Raw genomic sequence first — 20,086 nt, forward strand, 5'->3', positions numbered from 1 at the left:
GAAAGATGTGAAGGTCAAGAAGTGCTTCTGCATATGTATGAGCAAAAGGAAGACTAGGGAAAATGTGGAGCGGGGGAGGGGTACTGGCTTTCTATGATGAAAAGCTTGGTGAATAAGGTGAGAGTGGTGGATGTTGTTGATCTCAGCTTTAGCAAAGCTGTTGATACTGTCACCCATAACGTCCTTCTAGACAAACTGATGAAGTGCAGACTACATAAATGGACTGAGAGATGGACTGAAAACTGGTTGAGCTGCTGGACTCAGAGTTGTGACCAGCAGGACGAGGTTGAGTTGGAGGCCAGTGGTGCACCTCAGAAGTCGATACTGGGGTCAGTACTATTTAACATCTTCATTAATGACCTGGATGATGGGACAGAGTACACCTGTAGCAAGTTTGCAGATTGTACTACACTGGGAGGAGTTGTTAATAGACTAGGTGGATATGTTGTCATTTAGCAGGACTTTGACAGGCTGGAGAAATAGGCTGTTTCATGAAGTTCAACAAAGGGAAGTGCTGCACCTGAGGAGCAACAGCCTCGTACAATGGTATGGGCTGGGGGCCCACTGGCTGGAAAGCAGCTCTGCAGAAAGGCCCTCTGGGTTCCTACTGGACGTGAGCCAGCAGTGTGCCCTTGTGGCAAAGAAAGCCAACAGCATCTTGAGCTGGTGTTCAGACGCAACCGTCTTGAGTCATGGAATACTGAAGCTGAATGCATGCCCTGGACGACCACCTGGGAGCGGGTGCCCACGTGCTCTGTCCATGCACTGCGTATCCCCAGTGTCTGGTCAGTTTGCCCACGAGAGCTGTGTCTGAACAGGGGACTGCAGGGCCTGGAAGATTGGGAGTGGGTTGTGTCAGCGTTGGGTGTGGGTAGGTCTTGGGTGGGAGAGGCACCAGCTCCAATTCAGTGCCCAGACAGAAGGTCCCACTGCTGTGATGTGAGCCCACAGGGCAGCTCAGGTCTCATCCTTTCTTCCCAATAGCAGCCCCTCTGGTGCCCACTTCTCAGGTGGACCTTCTGAAACTTAAAAGGCCACAAAACACCTACCACATAGATCATAATCAGATATGATTTATCTTTTATTGCTTTTGTCATGATCCTAATCTGAACCACTGCTTTAATAGTAGGGAAAATATTTACCACTGATGTTGCACGTAGGGTTTCCACCGGGCTCTGTAATGGTCAACAGACAGCGCAACTGAGGTGGAAAGGGTTACCTCTCTTTATTGCTCCTCTGTGTTTTGCTGAGTATTTTAATTAAAACCAGATAGAGGAAAATTTTTCACGCTGTTTCCAGTTTTTAGTGATTTCACCTGCTGTTGAAAATTGCATCAAGACTAACACTGAAGGGATGATGTAAAGAGGAATGAATGCTCCTTTTAGCTGCTATGAATAGAGGCTTCTCATATCAGTTAAGTGTTGACTTTATAATTATGAGAAGATTACATGTTTCTGTAATTTTTTAGCTGGTCCTCTAAGACGTAAATTAACTAACATTTCACCGCTTCGTGTAACCTTTCAAAATGGAGAAGAGAGTTTTGACTGATAAATTGCATAAGATCACATTTATTTGGAGATGTTTACTGTAACTAACAAAGTGGAAAATTACCTTCCTAATCCTTCGGTCTTTTCTGTCTGCTCGCTACAGTTCTTGAGGGTTTTTTTTGCTGTCTCTAGAAAGATTTTTAATGAATAATTGTCCCGGAGGTGTTTGCTCCACAACTGTGCTTTCGTTGTATTTTTGTAAGTGTTGCTAAAAATTTAGCCACAACTCCTTTGCTGTCTGATGACTGTGGGTGGTAGAGCTGATGGGTTACTCACTGAGTGATGTCTGGGTGGTGGGATGCTCGAGGGTGTGTCAGGACTGGGAGAGAAGAGTATCTCACCTCTTGTTCACCACTTTGACTTGAGTCTGGCATCCAGCTCCACAAGAAACGGAGTCCATCTTCCAAAATTCAGCTTAAAAGGAGGATGCCTTGCCATCTTGTCATGGAGACGGTGAGCAGGGTGGGTGTGGAGAAGGCACCCAGTGCTAGTTCTGGGAACAGGCCTGCTGTGATGTGCAGTTGGGTCCTGCAGCGCTGAGGGCTGGTAGGTTGGCAGCTGCTGGCACCTGTTTTGTGAAGACAAGACTTGTTAGGCACCAGGGCGCCAGTGCCAGCACTATTCACAGTGATCGTTTCGAAAGATAAATCCTTTCTCCCTTCAAGCAAATAGCCTTTGACATAGCCATTGAGGCCAAAGTATGTTTCACTGTTTGCATCTCGGTGCCAAGTGCTATCACAGGACATGTGTTCTTTAACAGGAGCAGCTTAGCACTTGGGCTAAGTGGTTGCAGGTTTCTCTGTGGAGGTTATGGGTGAAAGGTTTGGCTGCAGGTGCAGCGCGCAGGTTGCGAAAAGAGCAGATGATGCCAAAACCCCATTATAGTTGGGGTTTGCCTTTTTTGCCAGGTCCTTTCTGAGATAACTCACTGATCAGCATCTTGTATGTTTTTTCCTCTGTGCCCAGCTTTTGCAGAGGAGCCAGGCACTTCTGCCGTGGTTCTGTCCATGAGAATGTGAAAGGTGGGTGGCCAAAAACCAAGTGTGTTTCTAGACATGCAGACTGCTAACTCTGGATGATGGCTTATCGCTAGCTGGGAAACAGTGCATAACTGAGTGCATAAGCGGAGTTTACTACGCGTACTTCTTAGCTGATTGCTATAACCATGCCCGTTTCCCACTGTTTTCATCTGAGAAAACTAGCCCTACTCTTTTTCTCTAATTTTCTGGCCTTTTATACCCATTTTGTGTCAAGATGAGTGAGACAGGGATAAAGCAGGGGGGAGAGAGATGGTTCTGAGTGTGATATTTGTGCATTTCTGGATCATTCATCAATACTGATTGGATGTGGATCAAGTGCGTGTTCACATCTGTCGAATTAGCCAGGCAGACCACATACCCCGGAGTTCACACCAGCTGCTGGAGAGCAGACTGTTACCTGATCCAGAACCACAATACCTGATCTGGCAGAAAGTCAAAGCAGTCTAGACAGACGATACCTGGCCTAGCAGAAATCCTGCCAATATGAAGTTAACCATCAGTACTTTACACTGTGTGGCATCTTTTTATACCGTACCAAGAGTTGTAAAGCTGGTTTTATTCAGTCATGGGAGCTAGCCCTGATCTACTGCAGTGCTGCTGCCTGTGTCGGTGGAAGGGTCGCTATTGAGCGAAGTCAGATCTGCCCATTCCTACGGGTCTGGGTGGTGCTGGCTGGCCGCAGCTGCCTTGGAGAGCAAGTCACTGAAGGTGAAAATGGAGCTCAAGTCCTTTCATGGTTATGCGAAGCTCAGAGTTATCCTCTTGTAAGAATCATTGCAGACAGGAATCTGACTAAAGCCTGGAACAACCACCACTTGTCTGCTTTAGGTCTGCAGTGGAGAGCAGCTGAATGCATGGGATTGCCCAGGTCTGTAGAAGCCTCATTGTGCTGTGGAAGTTGGCAGTGTGTTGATTTTCTGATTTTTACCCCCCCCCCCCGCCCCAGTTGGATCCATAGGAAGGAAATGAGCCTACATGTATAGCAGTTAGTGTTACTGTTTCCCGGAGGTGGAGGAAGCAAAATTAGAATATCCTGTTTACATGTCACTAGTGCTGTATTTGACCAGCTGTCCCAAGGGTTTTCAGCTTGCTGGATCAGGACAGGCTTTTCTTATGATCCGAGAGTCTTCCTGTCCTGCTGGAGTAGAGGAGTCTGGCTGCTTGCGCTAGCACTGAGCACCTCCCTGGACTGGGCCTTACCGCTGCAGAGGAGACTGGGCTTTTCACTGTAGTCAAGGCAGGGAAAGTGAGGCTGGCCAGGATATGTACTTGAGAACCAAAATCTTTCATGAGCTGAAGGTGGGAGAAACCTATGGCAAATGACTTTCTGAAATTGTTGTCCCTGCAGGATGTCCTTACAGGAAGGTATATCCCTCCTCCCCACGTTCTCAAAGCATCCGTGAGTCACTTGACTTGCAGTGACTGAAAAAAAACTGGTTCAGAGGGTTGAGATGACAGAGGTTTTTAAGTCATTTCCAGCTTTACTTAAGCGAATAGTTCAGTCTTTCTAAATAGCTTGGTATAATACCTGCTTATATGCATGCTTTTGTTTAAGCAAACCTATTTATACTTCTGGAAATGATAAAGAACCTCTGTGCCGCAGGTGAGAACTAGCGAGCCAGTGTCGGTGGCACCTTTCCGGTGTGGGTGGTGGAAATGCAGGGCGGCTGTGGACGTGTAGGGGTTGGGTACTGCTTGTGGAAGGAGCTGCTGAATTTATAACCAAAGGTGGTTACGTAATGCCGTGCCTTTTCCAGACTGTCATGCTCGTTCTGGAAATAGACCGTTATCGAAGAAAATAGAAAAGTGCACCTGGAAACTTTTAGACTAGTCTCCTTGTTTAATCGTGAACCCATTTTAAATATGTCAAGGAAGGCAGCTGTAATATATGACCTTTTTCTGCCATATATTAGAGTGATGACTCATATGTGCAATGTCAGGAGAATGTAATGAAAAGTCTCTCCAACTTGACGTCTGTGCAGCTGATGTTTTCAGGTCTGACGTGCTGTGGAGTTCGGGGTATTTGGGTTGCTTTCAGTATCACTGTTGTTACCTGGTTGCACAGATTTTTCTAAGCTGAAGCATTTAAATGGATTCTGTCTTTTCCATGTCATCTCAGAAGGTTTAACTGTCTTGTCTCTGAAGACCACACAGGTATCTGGCTCCTGTTTCATACAAAAAAGAGCCAAGACAGAGCAACTAAATGGTTTGCTAAAGACATCTAAGAATGTCAAAACTGGAAGAGGGGGCTGGTACAGTGGAGTTGCTGGCTGGTTCTGTACTGTGATCACTGTCATTTATATAGGAAAATCTGCAATGTGTAGATAGATATACAGTGTGGTATCAGTAAGCACAAAGGAAAGGTGATGAAAATACAAGCTTTAAATATTTTGTTTACTGTTTATTTACTGTAATAAAACTGTCTTGATGTCTGTAAACCTGCCACTGGAAACAGCTTAAATAAAACTTAGCAGGTCTGCATTCTGACCTGCATTATGCCAGAATAAATCTAAAGTAATGACAAGCATCTCATCCCAGACCTCAGATGATCTCCAGTTGGTGCAGTCAGCTAAATGAACTTGTAGAAATTAAAGCACTGGTAGAAATTGCAGCATCCGTGTTAATTAAAAACCAAATGTTTATGTGTGAGTGCATGTGCAACCTGAACTTTTTTTTTTTAAGAAATCTCCTCTATCACCATCTGTGAACTGCCACTTCTTCTCTTGCCCATTATATTGGGGTATGCAGTGTGAAGGTCTGCCCTTTTCCTAAATCAGTGGGAATATACAGCTGGGCTGAATGCCAGCTTCCCAGCAACAAATTTGCCCAGGAGCACTAGGGAGCTTTGGATGTTGGTATTAGATCTTTCTGGACTGAAACTGGGACCTGCAGGAGCATCACTCACTTTTGCTTGTCTGTGACACCTATGCGTGTGTCTGTTGGGCTTGCCTGGCGACTCTGGATGTGGTGGTATGTCCTCCTCTGCCAGCAGTTGTACAAGCTCAAGTTTTTGCTGGCTCTGGCCTGTCTTCACGTGATTGCTACTACCAGTGTGCTAGAAATTTTGCACTCTTCAAATAGATTGAATTATATGTGTGATCGCACTCATTATGTTCCAGACAAAATAAGCATGGTTTGAGCTGAAAGGCCTTGTTGACCTGGTCCCTTTGGGCTGTAGGAGGATGCGTGTACACAGCAAGACATTCAGATGTTTGGCAGTGGAGGAGCAGTAGGGCAGGGAAGGGACTTTACGAACACGCTTTTCCCTCCAAGTCATTCGTTCCCAGTGGTGCTCTCCTTCATCCCTCCAGCTGTGTCTCCTTGCTCTGCTAATCCCAGTAATCACAAGGTACTTTTAAAAGCAGGATTTTCTTCTCTGTCTTTTTTTTTGGTCAATAATTCAGTTGCTAAAGTTATTTGCAAGTCCCCTTGTGCTGTGGTTGTCAACTTGAGCATGAAGCTTGAGCAGTCAGCTGAGCTCTGAATCACGGACAAAGCAACCCAAAGCGGCACAGACGATAGAGCAGCCACGAGAAATACTCGGTCTTCCAGTTCGTTGCCTCAGTAGCAAAAGATCTTTTTGTAAATGCCAAGTGAGAAGTATAAATCATTCTGGAACTGCCATGCACTAAATCAAGAAGCAGAGAAATGAATGAATATTTGTAAACCAAGTGTCAGTGTAACTAAAACACTGCGCAGAACAATAGGCCTGTGATATGCCTTGTGCCATCGGGAGGCTCCGCGGCAGAGTCGGAGATCCACACAAAGGGAAGTTATGCAGAGGCACGCCGGCTGCGGCTGAGACAGGATGAACTCTGTGCAGATAGTGTCAGTAATTTCATGGTTCAGAGCAGTAATTTGACATACTGTATGAAGCAATAAGCATTTGCTGCGCTAGCTTCAGGCTTTCACTGTGCGACTGGGTGGATCTACTTTAACAGTAACAAAAGCCTTCCAGTTTCCAGCAGCTGCTAATCAGAGCTGATACCAGCTCCCATGACATCTCCACTCCGCAGTGCTGACCTGGAGCTGCTGTGGTTTTATTCACCAGCGCAGACATGCCCTGGGCTCATATCTGCTAAAATATGAAGTTGGGGAGGGTGGTGTCTCAGACTTGTTTCTACAGCCTTCTATGTTCCCAAACCCTGGCCCATCACCTCACCCTACATTTGAAACTCTGGAAAGTTTCTGACAAAGCAGAACAGCCCATGTATTTACCAAAGCAAGTAAGAGTAGGCTGAGGCCGAGCCCTGCTGGCAGCGCCAATCCCTCAGGCAGGTAAAGCTCAGCTCCTGTGTCCTGATAAGCACTGTTGTTCCTGGAACTGGTCCCAGCGCCTCCCTTTGTGGCTGTGACCTCTCTCAGTAGCTTTGTCCTACGTGAGCCACAGCCTCGTTAAGCAATAGGCAGAGGGGAGGTAATGAAAGTTATTCCAGGAGCTGGAGTTAGAACCTAGAGCTTGCTTCTACAAAACTTCCAGTGAATATGAACTTCACTGCATTTGTAATCAAACATAAATTAATCTCAAACTTTGATTTTTCTGAGTAAGTTCTACACATGCATCCCTCCTGCTCCAAGCCTGTATATTAATTGAGTAAAGCCTCCTGTAGGAGGCAGGTGCTGAAGTGATGGAGATCTTTTTAAGTCAGCAGATACATATCTCAAGGACCTACGTAGTTTATTGGTGGGGTTTTAAACTTCTTTCCTTGAGGAGGAAAGCAAGGTTGGGGGCAAGCTCAATAAGGTTTAACAATGACAGCAAAAAGCTTCCTGGTCCACAGCCTGCTTCTTGCCTTGCTTTGCTTAAGCTGTGATTAAGGTGTGTTAGGTGTTGTGGCCCATCTTCCTCCAGTTTAACCTACTCCATCCTCCAGCACGGTCGCTGCATGGCTACTTGCAAGCCAGAGTTGTGTTACTGGATGGGGTCAGGTCCCTCCTGGCCATGGAGTGTTGTGGTGCTGGGTGTGGATGGGCTGTGGCTTGGGAGGGGAGCTTAAAACGTTTACCTGAGCATTTCCCACTTTTCTTAGTCTGTCATTTTCAACCTTAATTCAAGTTGTGGTGTCTTCTGATCTTCCCCTGAGGGAGAGGGCAGTGGTGGTAGCTTACCCAGACAGTCCCTCCATCGTTCCTATCACAAGACAACTTAGGCCAGGTCTTCATGCAATTGTTACATTGCTGCTGAGCGTGTCTAGGATTTATTTATTTATTTATAACTTGTACATACCAGATTTTATTTTATGTTGGGTATTCAAGCCTTGGTACATTTGCCAGGTATCTGCCAGGTGGCAAATTAAAGCCCTCCAGCAAGAGCTACCTTTGGTTGCAAGGGCCAGGAGGGTTTTCCAGGCTTCCTCCCTCGGTCCTGCCCGGCTGCTGGGAACAGGCTCTGCCCCTGCGCCCTGTGTGGGTGCCTTGTTTCTTCTATCTGCCTCTGACTGGGAGATGACGTGTGTGTCGGCAGATCACTCCTCCTGTGGCTGTTGGAAGGAAGGGAGCATTTTTCTCGCCTGAAATCACCTCTCGGCATCTGAGCTGCCGCAGTCCAGGACGTCTGCACAGTAGCTGCCGTCAGCTCGGGCAGGTACTGCTGCAGCAGTGGCACGGCTGCCCTGGCTCGGGGCAGCTCTGATGCTTCACTATTTGCCCAGCTTCTTAGCAGAATATTTTTTAAAGGTAGTAGCAACACCCTGTGTAAAACCTGCCCGGGTATGAGATCACCGGCTGCAGGCACCGCAGCCCATGTGGGAACACCTCGCGTGGCCAGTGACACCTGCAGGCGTCTGGTGCAGCCCCTCCACAGTCCTCCCGCTCTCGCAGCTGACCCCTATTGCTGCAGTTCAATTTCTTGAGCTTCCTTCCTCCTTTGTTCTTCCTGCTTCATTGCTGTAGGTTTTCATTTTCCTGCCCCTGCACCTTGGCTAGGCCACAGGTGTGGAAAAGCTTGTTGGGGACTTACATGGAGATGGTCTCTTCCTGTCTGAGAGAAGAAAAGGAGATTTTGCAGTAGCCCAGCATGACGTTCACCCGCCCTTTTCCCAGCACTGCAGCATGAACAGAACTGCAGAGGCAGGGAGGGAGTCATCTGTGCCATGTGTTAGTTGTTAATTTTAGCTTTACCGTAACTCTTGACGACAGGGCTTGGTTGTTTCCTACTGTAGGCAGCATGTAGCAGTTATCCTGGAGATACGGTGTGGCTGTAAGACAGTAAAGCTGCAGCTCATCCCTGAGCTGTGGCACGCTGTCAAGGAGTGCGATAGCCAGATTCCCCCTCTGACTCACACAGCAGCTGCGTACTGAAGTTGAGAGGCCATATGGTACCATTTTTCTTGCATTTGTGCTAAACCCTTGACTTAGGTTAAGTGAGGGTGGCATTAGGCACAGGCTGAGTTCCACACGTGTCTGAGGACAAAGTCTGGCCAAAAGGTGGTTATATATCTGCCATTATACGTACTCCATTTAACCTTTGCCTGCTGCCTTTTTCCCAATTCTGGGTACCTGGTAAAGTTTGTATGAAGTACCAGCCTGTAGTGGCACAGTCAAAAGAGCATCCAAGGATTTGATCTACAGGTCCCAAACTGAACTTCTCCTAATGTGTAGGAGAACTCTTGCAAGTACGTTATAGCAGGCTGAACAAAAATCGTCTCTAGGTTGTTGCTGATAACCTTTGCTTGTTATAATGCATTGCTTTTGGTCTCTGGAGCAAAACAATTGACTACATCAGAAAATACCTGTCTTACTTTCTCCTGGTGCTGATACTAGTGTTTTGCTAATGCATGAGTTACTCAGAGAGCATCATGGGTAGCTGCAGCTGCGTTGCTGTACAGTGCTGGAGGCTTGCCTGGTTGCATCCAGAGATGTTGTTCTGACTGACACTGTCCAGCCCAGTGAAGTGGACTAGTTAAAGGTGTGGGAGCACTGGCAATGTGCTATAGCTAACTCCAGCAGGGAGCCTCTGAGAGCTTCTTGTCTTTCTAGTGTCATTTTTGTTGGTGGTCTTTTGCCATGGTCCACAGAGCGTGTTTGTTCAGTCTCTACTCTCATGTTTGGTTAAACACTATGTGAGGATGCAAACATCTTTCCACCGCAGCGAAGGAACGCTGTGATGCTGTGCTCCCGCTCAGCCAACCTTTATGCTACCTTTCGGTATATGCAATATCTTATAAGATCTTTTTCTAGCTAAAGAGAGACACCGGATCTGTAGGAGAGCTGATGACCTGGGTGGAAATGCAACAGTTGAGGTGTTAAAGATCTGGAGGCACAGTCGGCTGCTTAGAGTAGAGGTGTCGGGAGGGGCAAGGAATCGTATAAAGGCTGAAGCAGTTGATCTGAAGTCATGTCAAGTGAAGTGTCAGAAATGAGACATGCTTGCTCTGTAACAGAACATTCTTCACAGGCATTTTAACAAGCTTTAGAATTAAATTTGGGGGGGAAAAAAAGTGATGTAGCTGTTATGTGAAGGCTTTCACAAGCTTGCAGTGTGCAGTCTGGGCTGTGACTGGTGGAAAACCAGACCTGAACAGCCGTGTAATCAGTGCTTTTCCTAGGCAGTTACGAGCTCACGCTATATTCACACCACAGCTGCATATATATTTTCCAAAATACACTTCTGGAATTATACATGCGCTTTTTTAGTATGCTAATCATCGCTGTGGTCATTCATTCCTGGAGTTAATGACTAGTCTCTTAGAGAAAACGAGCTAACAAACTGACAGTCGCTCATAGCGAATCGGTTGCTGGAGAGGCCAATGTAAGTTTAACATCCACAATAAATCCTTCTTTTGCTTCTGATGGTTCAGTGGAGCAATGGTAAAGGAATGAGGCAATAACTTCATTTATCAAAGCAGTTCATGGCTGTAGTAGGTTTGTGCATGACAGCTCATAGACAGAAATGCCAGAGAATTACAGGCTGTGGATTTCTGCTCCTCTTTGACTAATATTAAGTGTAAATGGGAAGAGGTAGATCTCTTGGTGTAATCTCAGTCAGACAGACTATCGATAGCTGCCAGTCCCGGGTACATGGTTGGCATGAAAAGATGGGCAAGAAGGGTGCAGATAGCTGGGGGGCTGTGAAAGGGCTTTCTTCTGGCTCCACTGCCAAGAGTGAACCGAAACATCATACCAAGACAGATTGCTCATTTCTGGTGTGAGCCCCATGTTCTCTGCTGCGTGTGCAACCCCTCCTGCCCCAGGGCCAGGAGGGACCAGCGTTATTGCAGAGCTCGTGGTATGTGATGAGACAGAGAGCAGGTTTGTGGATACTGTGCTGCTGCTGGGAGCAATTCCTGCAGCTGCTGGCTGCTGGGATGCCTTTTCTGATCACGGTGTCCACAGTAATCAATAACCATCTTTCATCAGCAGTTAACCATTAACTCATGGCAAATAGCAGACCTTTTTCATAACCTTTGGTTACAAATAAATAAATAGACATAACAGCTTTGGATAAAGCAGCAAATACTCTGAAATTCCCATTTCGTATCCCAGAGCTGAGCTAGCTGAAGGACCAGCATTTTCTTAATACTTTGTTTGCAATGAACTGATGGACCTAGCTGGCAGCTAGTTTGTGTCACAGGTTTAGCTTGGGACATTGGTATCTGATAATATTAAAGTTATAGTTTTTCCTTCACTGGAACACTGAAATCATGTTTAGGATTTTTTAAAAAAAAAAAAAAAATCTATTATTAATAGATTTGTTGTTTTTTGAAATTACTGTTTCATTTGGCAAATGTCCAAAATGGCAACATTGTGCCAGGATGTTGAGCTAGTTGAATGAAAGGCTAATCTCTCTTCATGATTTGAAATGAGGGAGTTAAAGGTGTAAGCACCAAGAAACCCATGATTTATGAAAGATCTTTGCATTTCAGTATTTGAATATTAGTAGCATAGGAAGATTTTTTTTTTCTTCAGATACAATTTTTTTTTTTTTTAACTTGACAGAATCCCATTTAAACCAATCACACTACATAGACCATACAGGTGGCTGTGTTAATGCTGCGCTGAACTGAAACAGTTTGGTTTCAGAAATGGGGTTTAAAATGTGTCTTGAGTAGCTTGGGGCGGGCAGAGATACTCATGGGCATCGTGTTGTCTACAACTGTTTCCTCGTTGAGAGCCCAGGTGAAGTCTCAGCTGTATTACTGGGTACTGCTCTCCTGCCAGGTTTACTCATCTCTGTACAGCTACCTGCCAGGGACGGACGGCATTTCTGTCTCTGTGGCGTGGCAGCTTAGGCCAATTCATATGCTGCGAGTGAATAAAAGCAAAACCCATGGAAACTGAACTGAGACACCAAGAGCTTTGTTAGCTTAACTTTGTTCTTTCTGCTATTAAAGTTTCTACCAGTTCATAATATGCTAATTTCCCCCCCGAGCAGCTTGCATTTGTATTTTCTGTGTGTTTGTGTGTATAAAATGTTCACAGCACAGCAGGGGAGAATTCTGGATGATTAAAGCCCGATTCTGTAGTTCTTGAGTTCCTAGACTCTTAAGTATATTAGCAGTTTTGTTGATGCTAATGATTAATGCTAAGCTCGCACGTGCATTTGTAGAAATAGGGCCTCAAACAACACATGGAGCACAACAGCTTCATTATAGAGTTGTATGAGGCAAAAATCTCAATTTTTATTTTCTACTGTAGTGTTTTAAAAATCACAGCCTTGTCTTGAGATGTACTGTCCTGCTACAACCAAATAGAGACCAAGGAACATCTCAAAAACTTAAAATCAATGGTCCTGAGTGTGTGACAGAAGGACATGGATTCTCCAGCATTTCATTTCTTCTTCATGGGGATACAGAAACAAAGTGATTCTTGAATTATCTCCCTGCCCTGGTTTGAATATAGAGGGGTTATGCATAGATAGAAATAAATACACAGGCAAAAGACTCTTAAAGCTTTCTGAAAACAAACAAACAAAAAACCACTCCAAAAAACCCTCTTTGTAGAGCTTATTGAAATCATGACCTTTCCTGTGAGTCTGCTGTGTGTGGAGCTAACCGCTGACTTTGCCAGTGCTACGTTGACTCTTTGTACTTTGGTCTCGTGTGGACTTCGTGGGGTCATCCCCGGCATCACCAAGAGCAGGCTTGGGCAGCGAAGGAGAATTTCTGACCCCACTGAAGCAAAACTGCCAGCCAGAATTTTTGCCCTTAGACCATAAGGAAGGTAGAGGCCTTGCTCTTCTGTTTTGTAAGGTGCCAGGTTATGTTTATGAGGTTACATACTACTACTCATGGAAAGTTAAACAATTATTAAATGTGACTGGCAGACTCATTTTCCCGGTACGGCGTGGCTTCCACCATGGACCAACGCTGTTGATGTTGCATTGCTGGATAGGGGCAAAGAGAATTCTCTTGGTTTTGGACTGAATTGTTGTTTTATTAGTTATTATTGAATGTAATGTGTGGAGCACCTAGTTGTGAAGGTCTTACTAAATTATTTCATCGGCAAACGGAGTTATTTCCAGGGAGTGCAGGTTTTCTGTCCTCTCGTTGCACGTGCCTCCTTTGGATTTCTGTCTTTAGCCAGCCTTGATCTCCATGTATTGAAACATGGGGAGGCTTCCCCCCTCTTTTATTTTGGGTTAGTTTGCATGCATTTGTTTCACTCAAGCTGCCTGCTGCTGCTTGAGTACTTGAATCTACGCAGCGTGAGGAGCTCATTGATTTAGGGCCTGATGGGAGTATCGTGAGTGTTCTGAATCAATGGCCCGGAGCTGGTTTTAGGAGCCGCGGAGGATTCTAACTTTCGTTCTCTTTCTGCTTTGTAGGTATTTGTATAAAATGTGGAAAAGGTGTGTATGGAGCGAGCCAGGCTTGCCAAGCGATGGGTAACCTCTATCATACCAACTGCTTCACGTGCTGCTCTTGTGGTAAGTCAGTTCTACCATAGCCTTATTAAGTGGCTTCCTTTTGTAATACATACTCCTGTAGCAACCAGTGTACAAAGTGAGACCTCACCTTACCTGCTTCCTGAGGCAAAATTCCCATGCAAGACTCCAGCTTCAAAAGTTGTTTTTTATTTGCCATCTATAAGTGTTCAATGGTGTTTTCTTAAGCAACAGCCCAGAAAAGTAGTATTTGGTTGTTTTAGGGGCTGCATTTACAAAATGGCTTCAACCTAGCCGTTATAAGCACTACATACTTTAAATCACTTGTGTTTATGGAACTGTAATGTGCATTTATCATTTTTACAGAAAAACGATAAAATTTGAGCAGCCAAAACTGTATTTTCCCTTCACTTTCTATTTGCAAATGCAACTCTAATCAAGCATGTATATTTGTCATTTCTATATATACATAATGCTCAAAAATTGTTCTCTTATGTTTGAATGTGATAAGAACAAATAGAAACTGCATGTTGAAACACTTTAAGCTATTACAATATTTTATTTTTGTAGAGGAAAACTTGCAGGTAAATCACTGTTCCTCCTTGCCGTTCTCAGGAGCTTTTTAGGCTTCTCTTTTAATCTGGACGCAACTGAAAGTGGTGCATTCTGTATGTGATTTGGGGAAGTCATGGCTTTGCCAGGGGAAACAGGACTTGGAAAATTCAGGGCAGCACTTTCAGAAGTGTTTGCCTTAAGGCAAGCATTGTGAACTTAAGTTGGAAGCTTCCTCAGTGTCTTATCTGTAACTGCTGAGAGCTCACAAATTCCCACCGAGTTCAAGGGAAGTATGAGAGCTCAATTTTCAGGAGTCAGATAGTTTTTCTTGATATACCCACACAGCTATTTAGCTTCCTAATATATGAAAATATTTGCCTGGATGTTGAAGATCTTGTTGCGATACATATACACAGCAAAAGATTTACTCTAAGCAGAATATGCCGAGTGTAAATTGTTTATAAAAAGGACTAATTGAGGCTTAGAAAAAGAGTAAAAGATTATTGGCATAGAACCAAATAAGTTGATAATGAAAAGACCATTGTAAAGTTCACTTGTGAAAGGAGAAGTGTTGTCTTTTCTCCTGAGATTTGTACAGATAAATATTGGTTTAAAGAAACCTACAACCTGAATGTAGAATTTAGTGACCTTTATAAATGACTCTGGACCATTACCAAGTTCTAGAATAAACTCATCTCAAACCTTCAGGGATCACTCTCGACTTTTCTCAAGTCTGACAGTGAATGAGTAGCTATTTTGTTGGCTCCCAAAGTGAACAGCATCCTGCTTAGCAGAGGATTACAAAATATGATATCGGATAATATCTATCCACTCATTGCCAACATTAACCTAACCTAATTGCATGGGTGAATTCCAGCTTCCTCTCTGGGGCAGGCGTGGTGTTTTTTAAGTAGTCAGGATGTGTGTTTGCTACCACAGGGGTCTGTACACAGGTCACTTTGTTCCTCATAAGAATATATAAGGGCTGAGGAATGTATTTTAACAGCAAAATACAAACCCAACTTAATTATTCAAAAGCACAACAAGCTTTTCTGACTGTCCTGGTGAGGTGTGTGTGGCCAGTGTACATCTACCATAGGGCAACTTGAGACATGTCCATTCAGAGCGTAGTTTTGCCCCACCCCACAGTGCCGGTGGAATTTCATGATTCACACAGCTTTCCGTGAGTCACGCACACGCACGAGGAAACGGTGCTCCAGGTCATCTTCTGAGCTTCTCACTGTACTGCTCATGGGCTGGAGGGCTCAGCTATCATCCACCGGGATGTTTCGCAAGCAAGAAGGGCTTGGATTTCCTTCTGTCTGCAACCTCTGATACAATCCCATCAAAAGGGGAGTGCGTGGGGACTGACTTTTTTATGTTAAGCACTGAAAAGGTGGATGTGCTGCTGATGTGGTAGTAGTGCCTGAGTGCAGGTAAAAAAACTTGATCAAAGCTTAGGTTCAGCTACATGCAACTGTGAGTCAAAAGCAGAGCTTTTCCTCTCAACTGAGCTCCAAAATAGTATCAAAATGAGCATAGCTGGAAGAGGGGTGTTGCATTAACTCTTTGGTTTCCCACTTTATTTGGGGCTGTGCAGTCCTTGGGAAACCAGAGTGATTCAGGACAGTGCCAGTAGATCCAGACCTTGGGAATGAGGCGTGCAGGTCCCATCTATGGGAATTGCATCCTGGAGTGTGCTGCTGAAAAGGCTTTACAGGACCTCATGTACAAGCAACCAAACACAAACTTTTCACACTACTGCAGTTTATGAACAGGGAGTTCATTTTACCTTCAATGTGACATTGGTGGGACCCAGGTGAGAATTCTGTGCTCTAGTTTTGCTGCCCACCTTTAAAGAGATGAGGAAAAACTGGAGAGGGTCCAAAAGGAGTTACATAGATGATTAAAGGCTGGAGGAAAGCTAATCGTGAGAGCCCAGTGTATTTTGGGCATTAGAAATGATGGGAGGGACATGTGGCTGGAGCTCGTAAATACTTTTACCAGAAGACAGCATTAGAAAGTGGTCTTATACATACTAGAGACAAACACAAGAGACATCTTTTCTGGAGGCTGAAATTACACAATTCAAATAGGAAATCAAAGACAGTTTTTATACAATGAGGAGGATTAACTGCTGGAACAAAATAGCAAGAGAAGTGGTAGATTCTCTATTCTTCTTTGTTTTCAAATTAAGACCAAATGTCCCTTTGGAAAGTGTTTTAAGTTGAGCCAAGCTTTTAGATTCAGTACATAGGTAACTGGGTGATCATTAATGACCTTTGTTAGGCAAGAGGTCACAGCACATGGACTACTGCTCCTTCTGAGCCTTTGACAGGAGCGTGGAGAAGTATGGTAGTACTCTCTGCCTAAAACAGTTCCTATGCACTAGTTCCTGTGTATACTTAGAAATCTGAGATATAGAGTAAGAGCTCAAGCTTGCCTTTCTTTTTTTCCTCTTTTTTTCCCCCAAATAACAAGAATGATCCAAACTCTCCTCCAGCAGTTATCAGTCTTACTTTCAATATAATGTATCTAGAAATAGAAGGCAGTAACCGAAGAAGAAAAATTCTGTAGCTGAAGACATCCGATTTAGATAAGGGCCCAATATTTAACCAGCTACAATTAAAAAATTTAAAAAAAAAAAAAAAAATTTCAAACCCTTGGGATAAGTTGTAGTTTGGAGACCACTCAGGCTGAAATGTGATAATGAGTGATGGAGCCTCCAAGGGCCTTGTTTCAGCACTTGGCAGTGAGCATTTTCAGCTCAGCAAAGACGAGTGCAGTTATGCAAAGAAGTGGGAAGAGACCCTCAGTAGGAAATTCTGCCTGAGTCAGAGTCCTTTCTTAGGCACTTCTTTGCGTTTAACTTTGGTTTCAGTGCCAAGTGCCGTCTGTCAGGGTGCCCTGGTTGAAAAGAGCAGCACGTGGCAGAATGGGCCATCTTGCACCTTCCACGGAGCATACAGCGCTTGCCCCAGTGCTGTCCTTTTCGACTCACATCATCATATATCACACCATTGCTGGAGGGTTTGTGTTGTTTGTATTTAAGAGGAAAACCTGAAATATGCTCACAGATGCAGGCACCTCTGTGAGGACTCCAGCCTTGCTAGTGTAGAAGTGTGAGGATGCAAGGTTGGATTCTCAGGGCTCTTCTGCAGTGACGGTGGTTAGCTCTTGAGAACATGAACGCAGAAAGATGAGGAAACATTTTAGAGATACAGTAAATAAACAGGAGACTTCTGTTCCCTTTAGACATTTTGGTAAAATGCTCAGATGGTAAATCTCTTCATTGTCTTCCTAGGTTCTGGCAACTTAGGGATAAAACTCAGTAATATATTGATTCAGAGTTGTACAGGATCTTCTCAAAAAAAGAAAATCTTGCCAGTGAGCTGAGGTCAGAAGAAGAATGGAAAGGAAAAGTAAATGACCTACCTAGCAGGCACATTTTATGTTTTAAAATAAAATGCTGCATTTCTGCCTCTTTAATGTGTTCAGTGGGCTTTGGATAGTTGAGCCTTGCTCCCATAACTGGGCAAGTTCAGCATCTCAGAACTTTGCTCTGTCAGTTAAGTTTTGTTATGTCTCTGTGTAAACCCCTATTGCCTTCTGCAAAAAGCCATGCTTTTCAGATAGCTTTTTTCAGAGGTCAGGTAATTCTCTTCAGGTAATGTAAAAGCCAAAGCGATCTGGTTTCCTTGGGATCAAATAGTTCAATGTAGATCTTTATCCACAATCTCTTAGAGAAAACAACTGAAGCTTGTTAGGATAGTTTTTAAATGTAGGTTCAAATCCTCTCTCAGCCCTAACACCAGTGGAACCTCTTCTAGGCCTTCATTCAGCAAAACAGGTAGACATGTGCTTAAATATGTTATATTACTCATATGTAAGCATGCTTTGCTGAATCTTAAATAGCAGAGATGAATTCAGGCAACAACATAACACTGTCCCTTCTGTTAAGTGTAAAATTTCAGTTTTGGCAGGAGTTCAGTTGCGGATTTTGCTTACGGAAGACAAGAGCTGAAAAACGTCTGCTGAAAAGCTCATCGTCTAATTCCTTTTGGTAGTATTTCAGAGCACGACAGGATTTCTTGAAGAATAATTGTAATAATGCCAGATAGCTTGTGTGCTCTTAAGTGCAGGTGATCAGTTGCAGGAATTAATGGGCTCTGTTTGATACTCATTACAGAAGATAACTTATCAGGTGCCTCCACTTTGCAGATCATAATGCCATCCACAGCATCATTTCAGGCTGAAAATTTTAATCCAGTGGCAATGATTGTAGAAACTGCAGTAAGATAAATCTTTACAGTGAGGAATATTGGTTTGATATTTGTTACTCTGAGGGTGCAGGCGGTGGGCAGGGAATCAGCTTTGCAGAGCTAGGGGTTTGAAGTCTCTGTACTCTCAAAGCTGAAATGTATTTCACCATAAAAACCAGAGACACGTTCTGCTCTCTCACATGAAGGCAAATGTTTGAGCATGCCATTTGTCTTTAATTTGCACTTTTGCCACTGGTTTTAAGGCACAGGAAATCACTGCAAGATCAATCAGAAGCCTAAAGCAAACTGTATAATCCCAAAGGTATGCAGCTCATTTCTTACCTGGTAGCTATTGATCAGACTGGAGCACTCATGGGGGTTTCATACAGCAGTTTGATTTTTTTAAGGGACAGCTCGTAAAGGTCTTGCAGTTCAGTTGATTACTGGCACTGCTGCTGCTGCCTCAGCACCAGCCTTTGTCCAGACTTCACAAGCTCATTGCCTCTGAGAGGATCACAGTGAGGGCTGACAGCACTGCCATTTTAAAAGGCCCAAGTGGGACTACTGTAGCAGTAAGTATTGTTACCCTGAAGGTATAAAGAGCAGTTCTGAATTAGCCCGTGCCCTCCAACTGGTGTGAAAGGGGAATTGGTTCATGGTTAAGGATGCAACCTGCCTTTTCACTCGTATTAAGTCTTGGAGGCAACGGCTCCCTTCTGACTGAGGCCACTCGGTGCTACTGTATGTAGATGTCTATTAATAGGAGGTTGCTCATGTTCCAGCTTGTAGGGAGAAGTTCCTTGTGACACTGGAAATGGTCTTTTGCGTATTTGCTGCCCCGGGTTGAACCTTTGTTTGCTCTTGGTGGTAGTAAGGCACAGAACATCTTAAGGTCCCTTCAGTGTATACTTATCAGCAGTTGGTGAGTTTTTAAAATACCCAAATTCCCAGTGGAAGATTCATTTTCAACTCATATTTGTTCTGTCCCCACAGCATATTTATAAGTTTGGCATGAGTCACTGCATCCAAATTGAACACTGCCAGTACTTGCTTTGCAGCCTTAAATTAAATTCTCTGTGAATGTGATTTTTCACGTAGAATAAAACAAAATTCAGTGTCAAATCTATGAGCTCTACACTGTGTGTCCACCAATGTTAGAGTTGGTGATCACAGTGATACAAATATGTGTGTGTGTGTCAGTGGCTTTTAACTCCTGAGTGCCTTGTGGCTGACTTTTTTAGGTGATTCAGTTGCAGGTTCAGTATCTGTTCATCTGACTACCACTGCTTTATGCAACTATTCTGAGCACCAAGGAAACACAGCAAGAACACTTAAGAGAGAGGAGCTAATGAGTACTGCTGCAAGGGGTAGGTTGTGTGCAGTGAAAGTCTGCTGGGTAGCTGATGTCCTTGCACACTTTTCCCTGCCGTTTTCTAACCACATACTGTCGGACCGGAGCAGACTGGAATTTTGGGATTTTGGTCTGTAATCCTGCCGGAGCCATTGGCTAATACCTGGTACTCAGGGGAAGACAAGCCAGCGGGTGATTCAGTGCTGTGCATGTGGGAACTTTCCTCCCTGACCCCCGTGGCCTGGAGCGTGAGAGCTGGATGCCCTCAAGTTGCATAACTGCAATTGTTACTCATCCCCGACTCAGACCCCGCGTTCGGATTGAATTCACAGCCACCTGAGCGTTTGGTGGTTTCCAGGCCATAACTGGAGCTGCCAGCAGGTCCTGACGCACTGCATGTGGGGCAGTTACTTTGAGATGTGATTCACGGTAAAAGCCAAGCACTTTGGAGAGGTGCGAGTTTGGTTAGGAAAAAGGACCGAAGGATTTGCTGTAAGTGCTGCTAA

At 44.4% G+C, this 20,086-nt stretch overlaps 1 protein-coding gene across 1 annotated transcript in view; it reads left to right on the forward strand.

Moving 5' to 3' along the window:
* The first annotated feature begins 13,357 nt into the window (after positions 1-13,357).
* WTIP (Wilms tumor 1 interacting protein) overlaps positions 13,358-20,086 on the forward strand; it is a 50,784-nt gene continuing 44,055 nt past the window's right edge. The window contains exon 1 of the mRNA XM_009583887.1: positions 13,358-13,454. Within this exon, the coding sequence (XP_009582182.1) occupies positions 13,409-13,454 (46 nt within the window). The 5' untranslated portion in view covers positions 13,358-13,408. The remainder of the gene's footprint in view (positions 13,455-20,086) is intronic.

This window comes from Fulmarus glacialis, unplaced genomic scaffold (assembly GCF_000690835.1).
Source record: "Fulmarus glacialis isolate BGI_N327 unplaced genomic scaffold, ASM69083v1 scaffold34828, whole genome shotgun sequence".
Lineage (NCBI taxonomy): Eukaryota > Metazoa > Chordata > Aves > Procellariiformes > Procellariidae > Fulmarus > Fulmarus glacialis.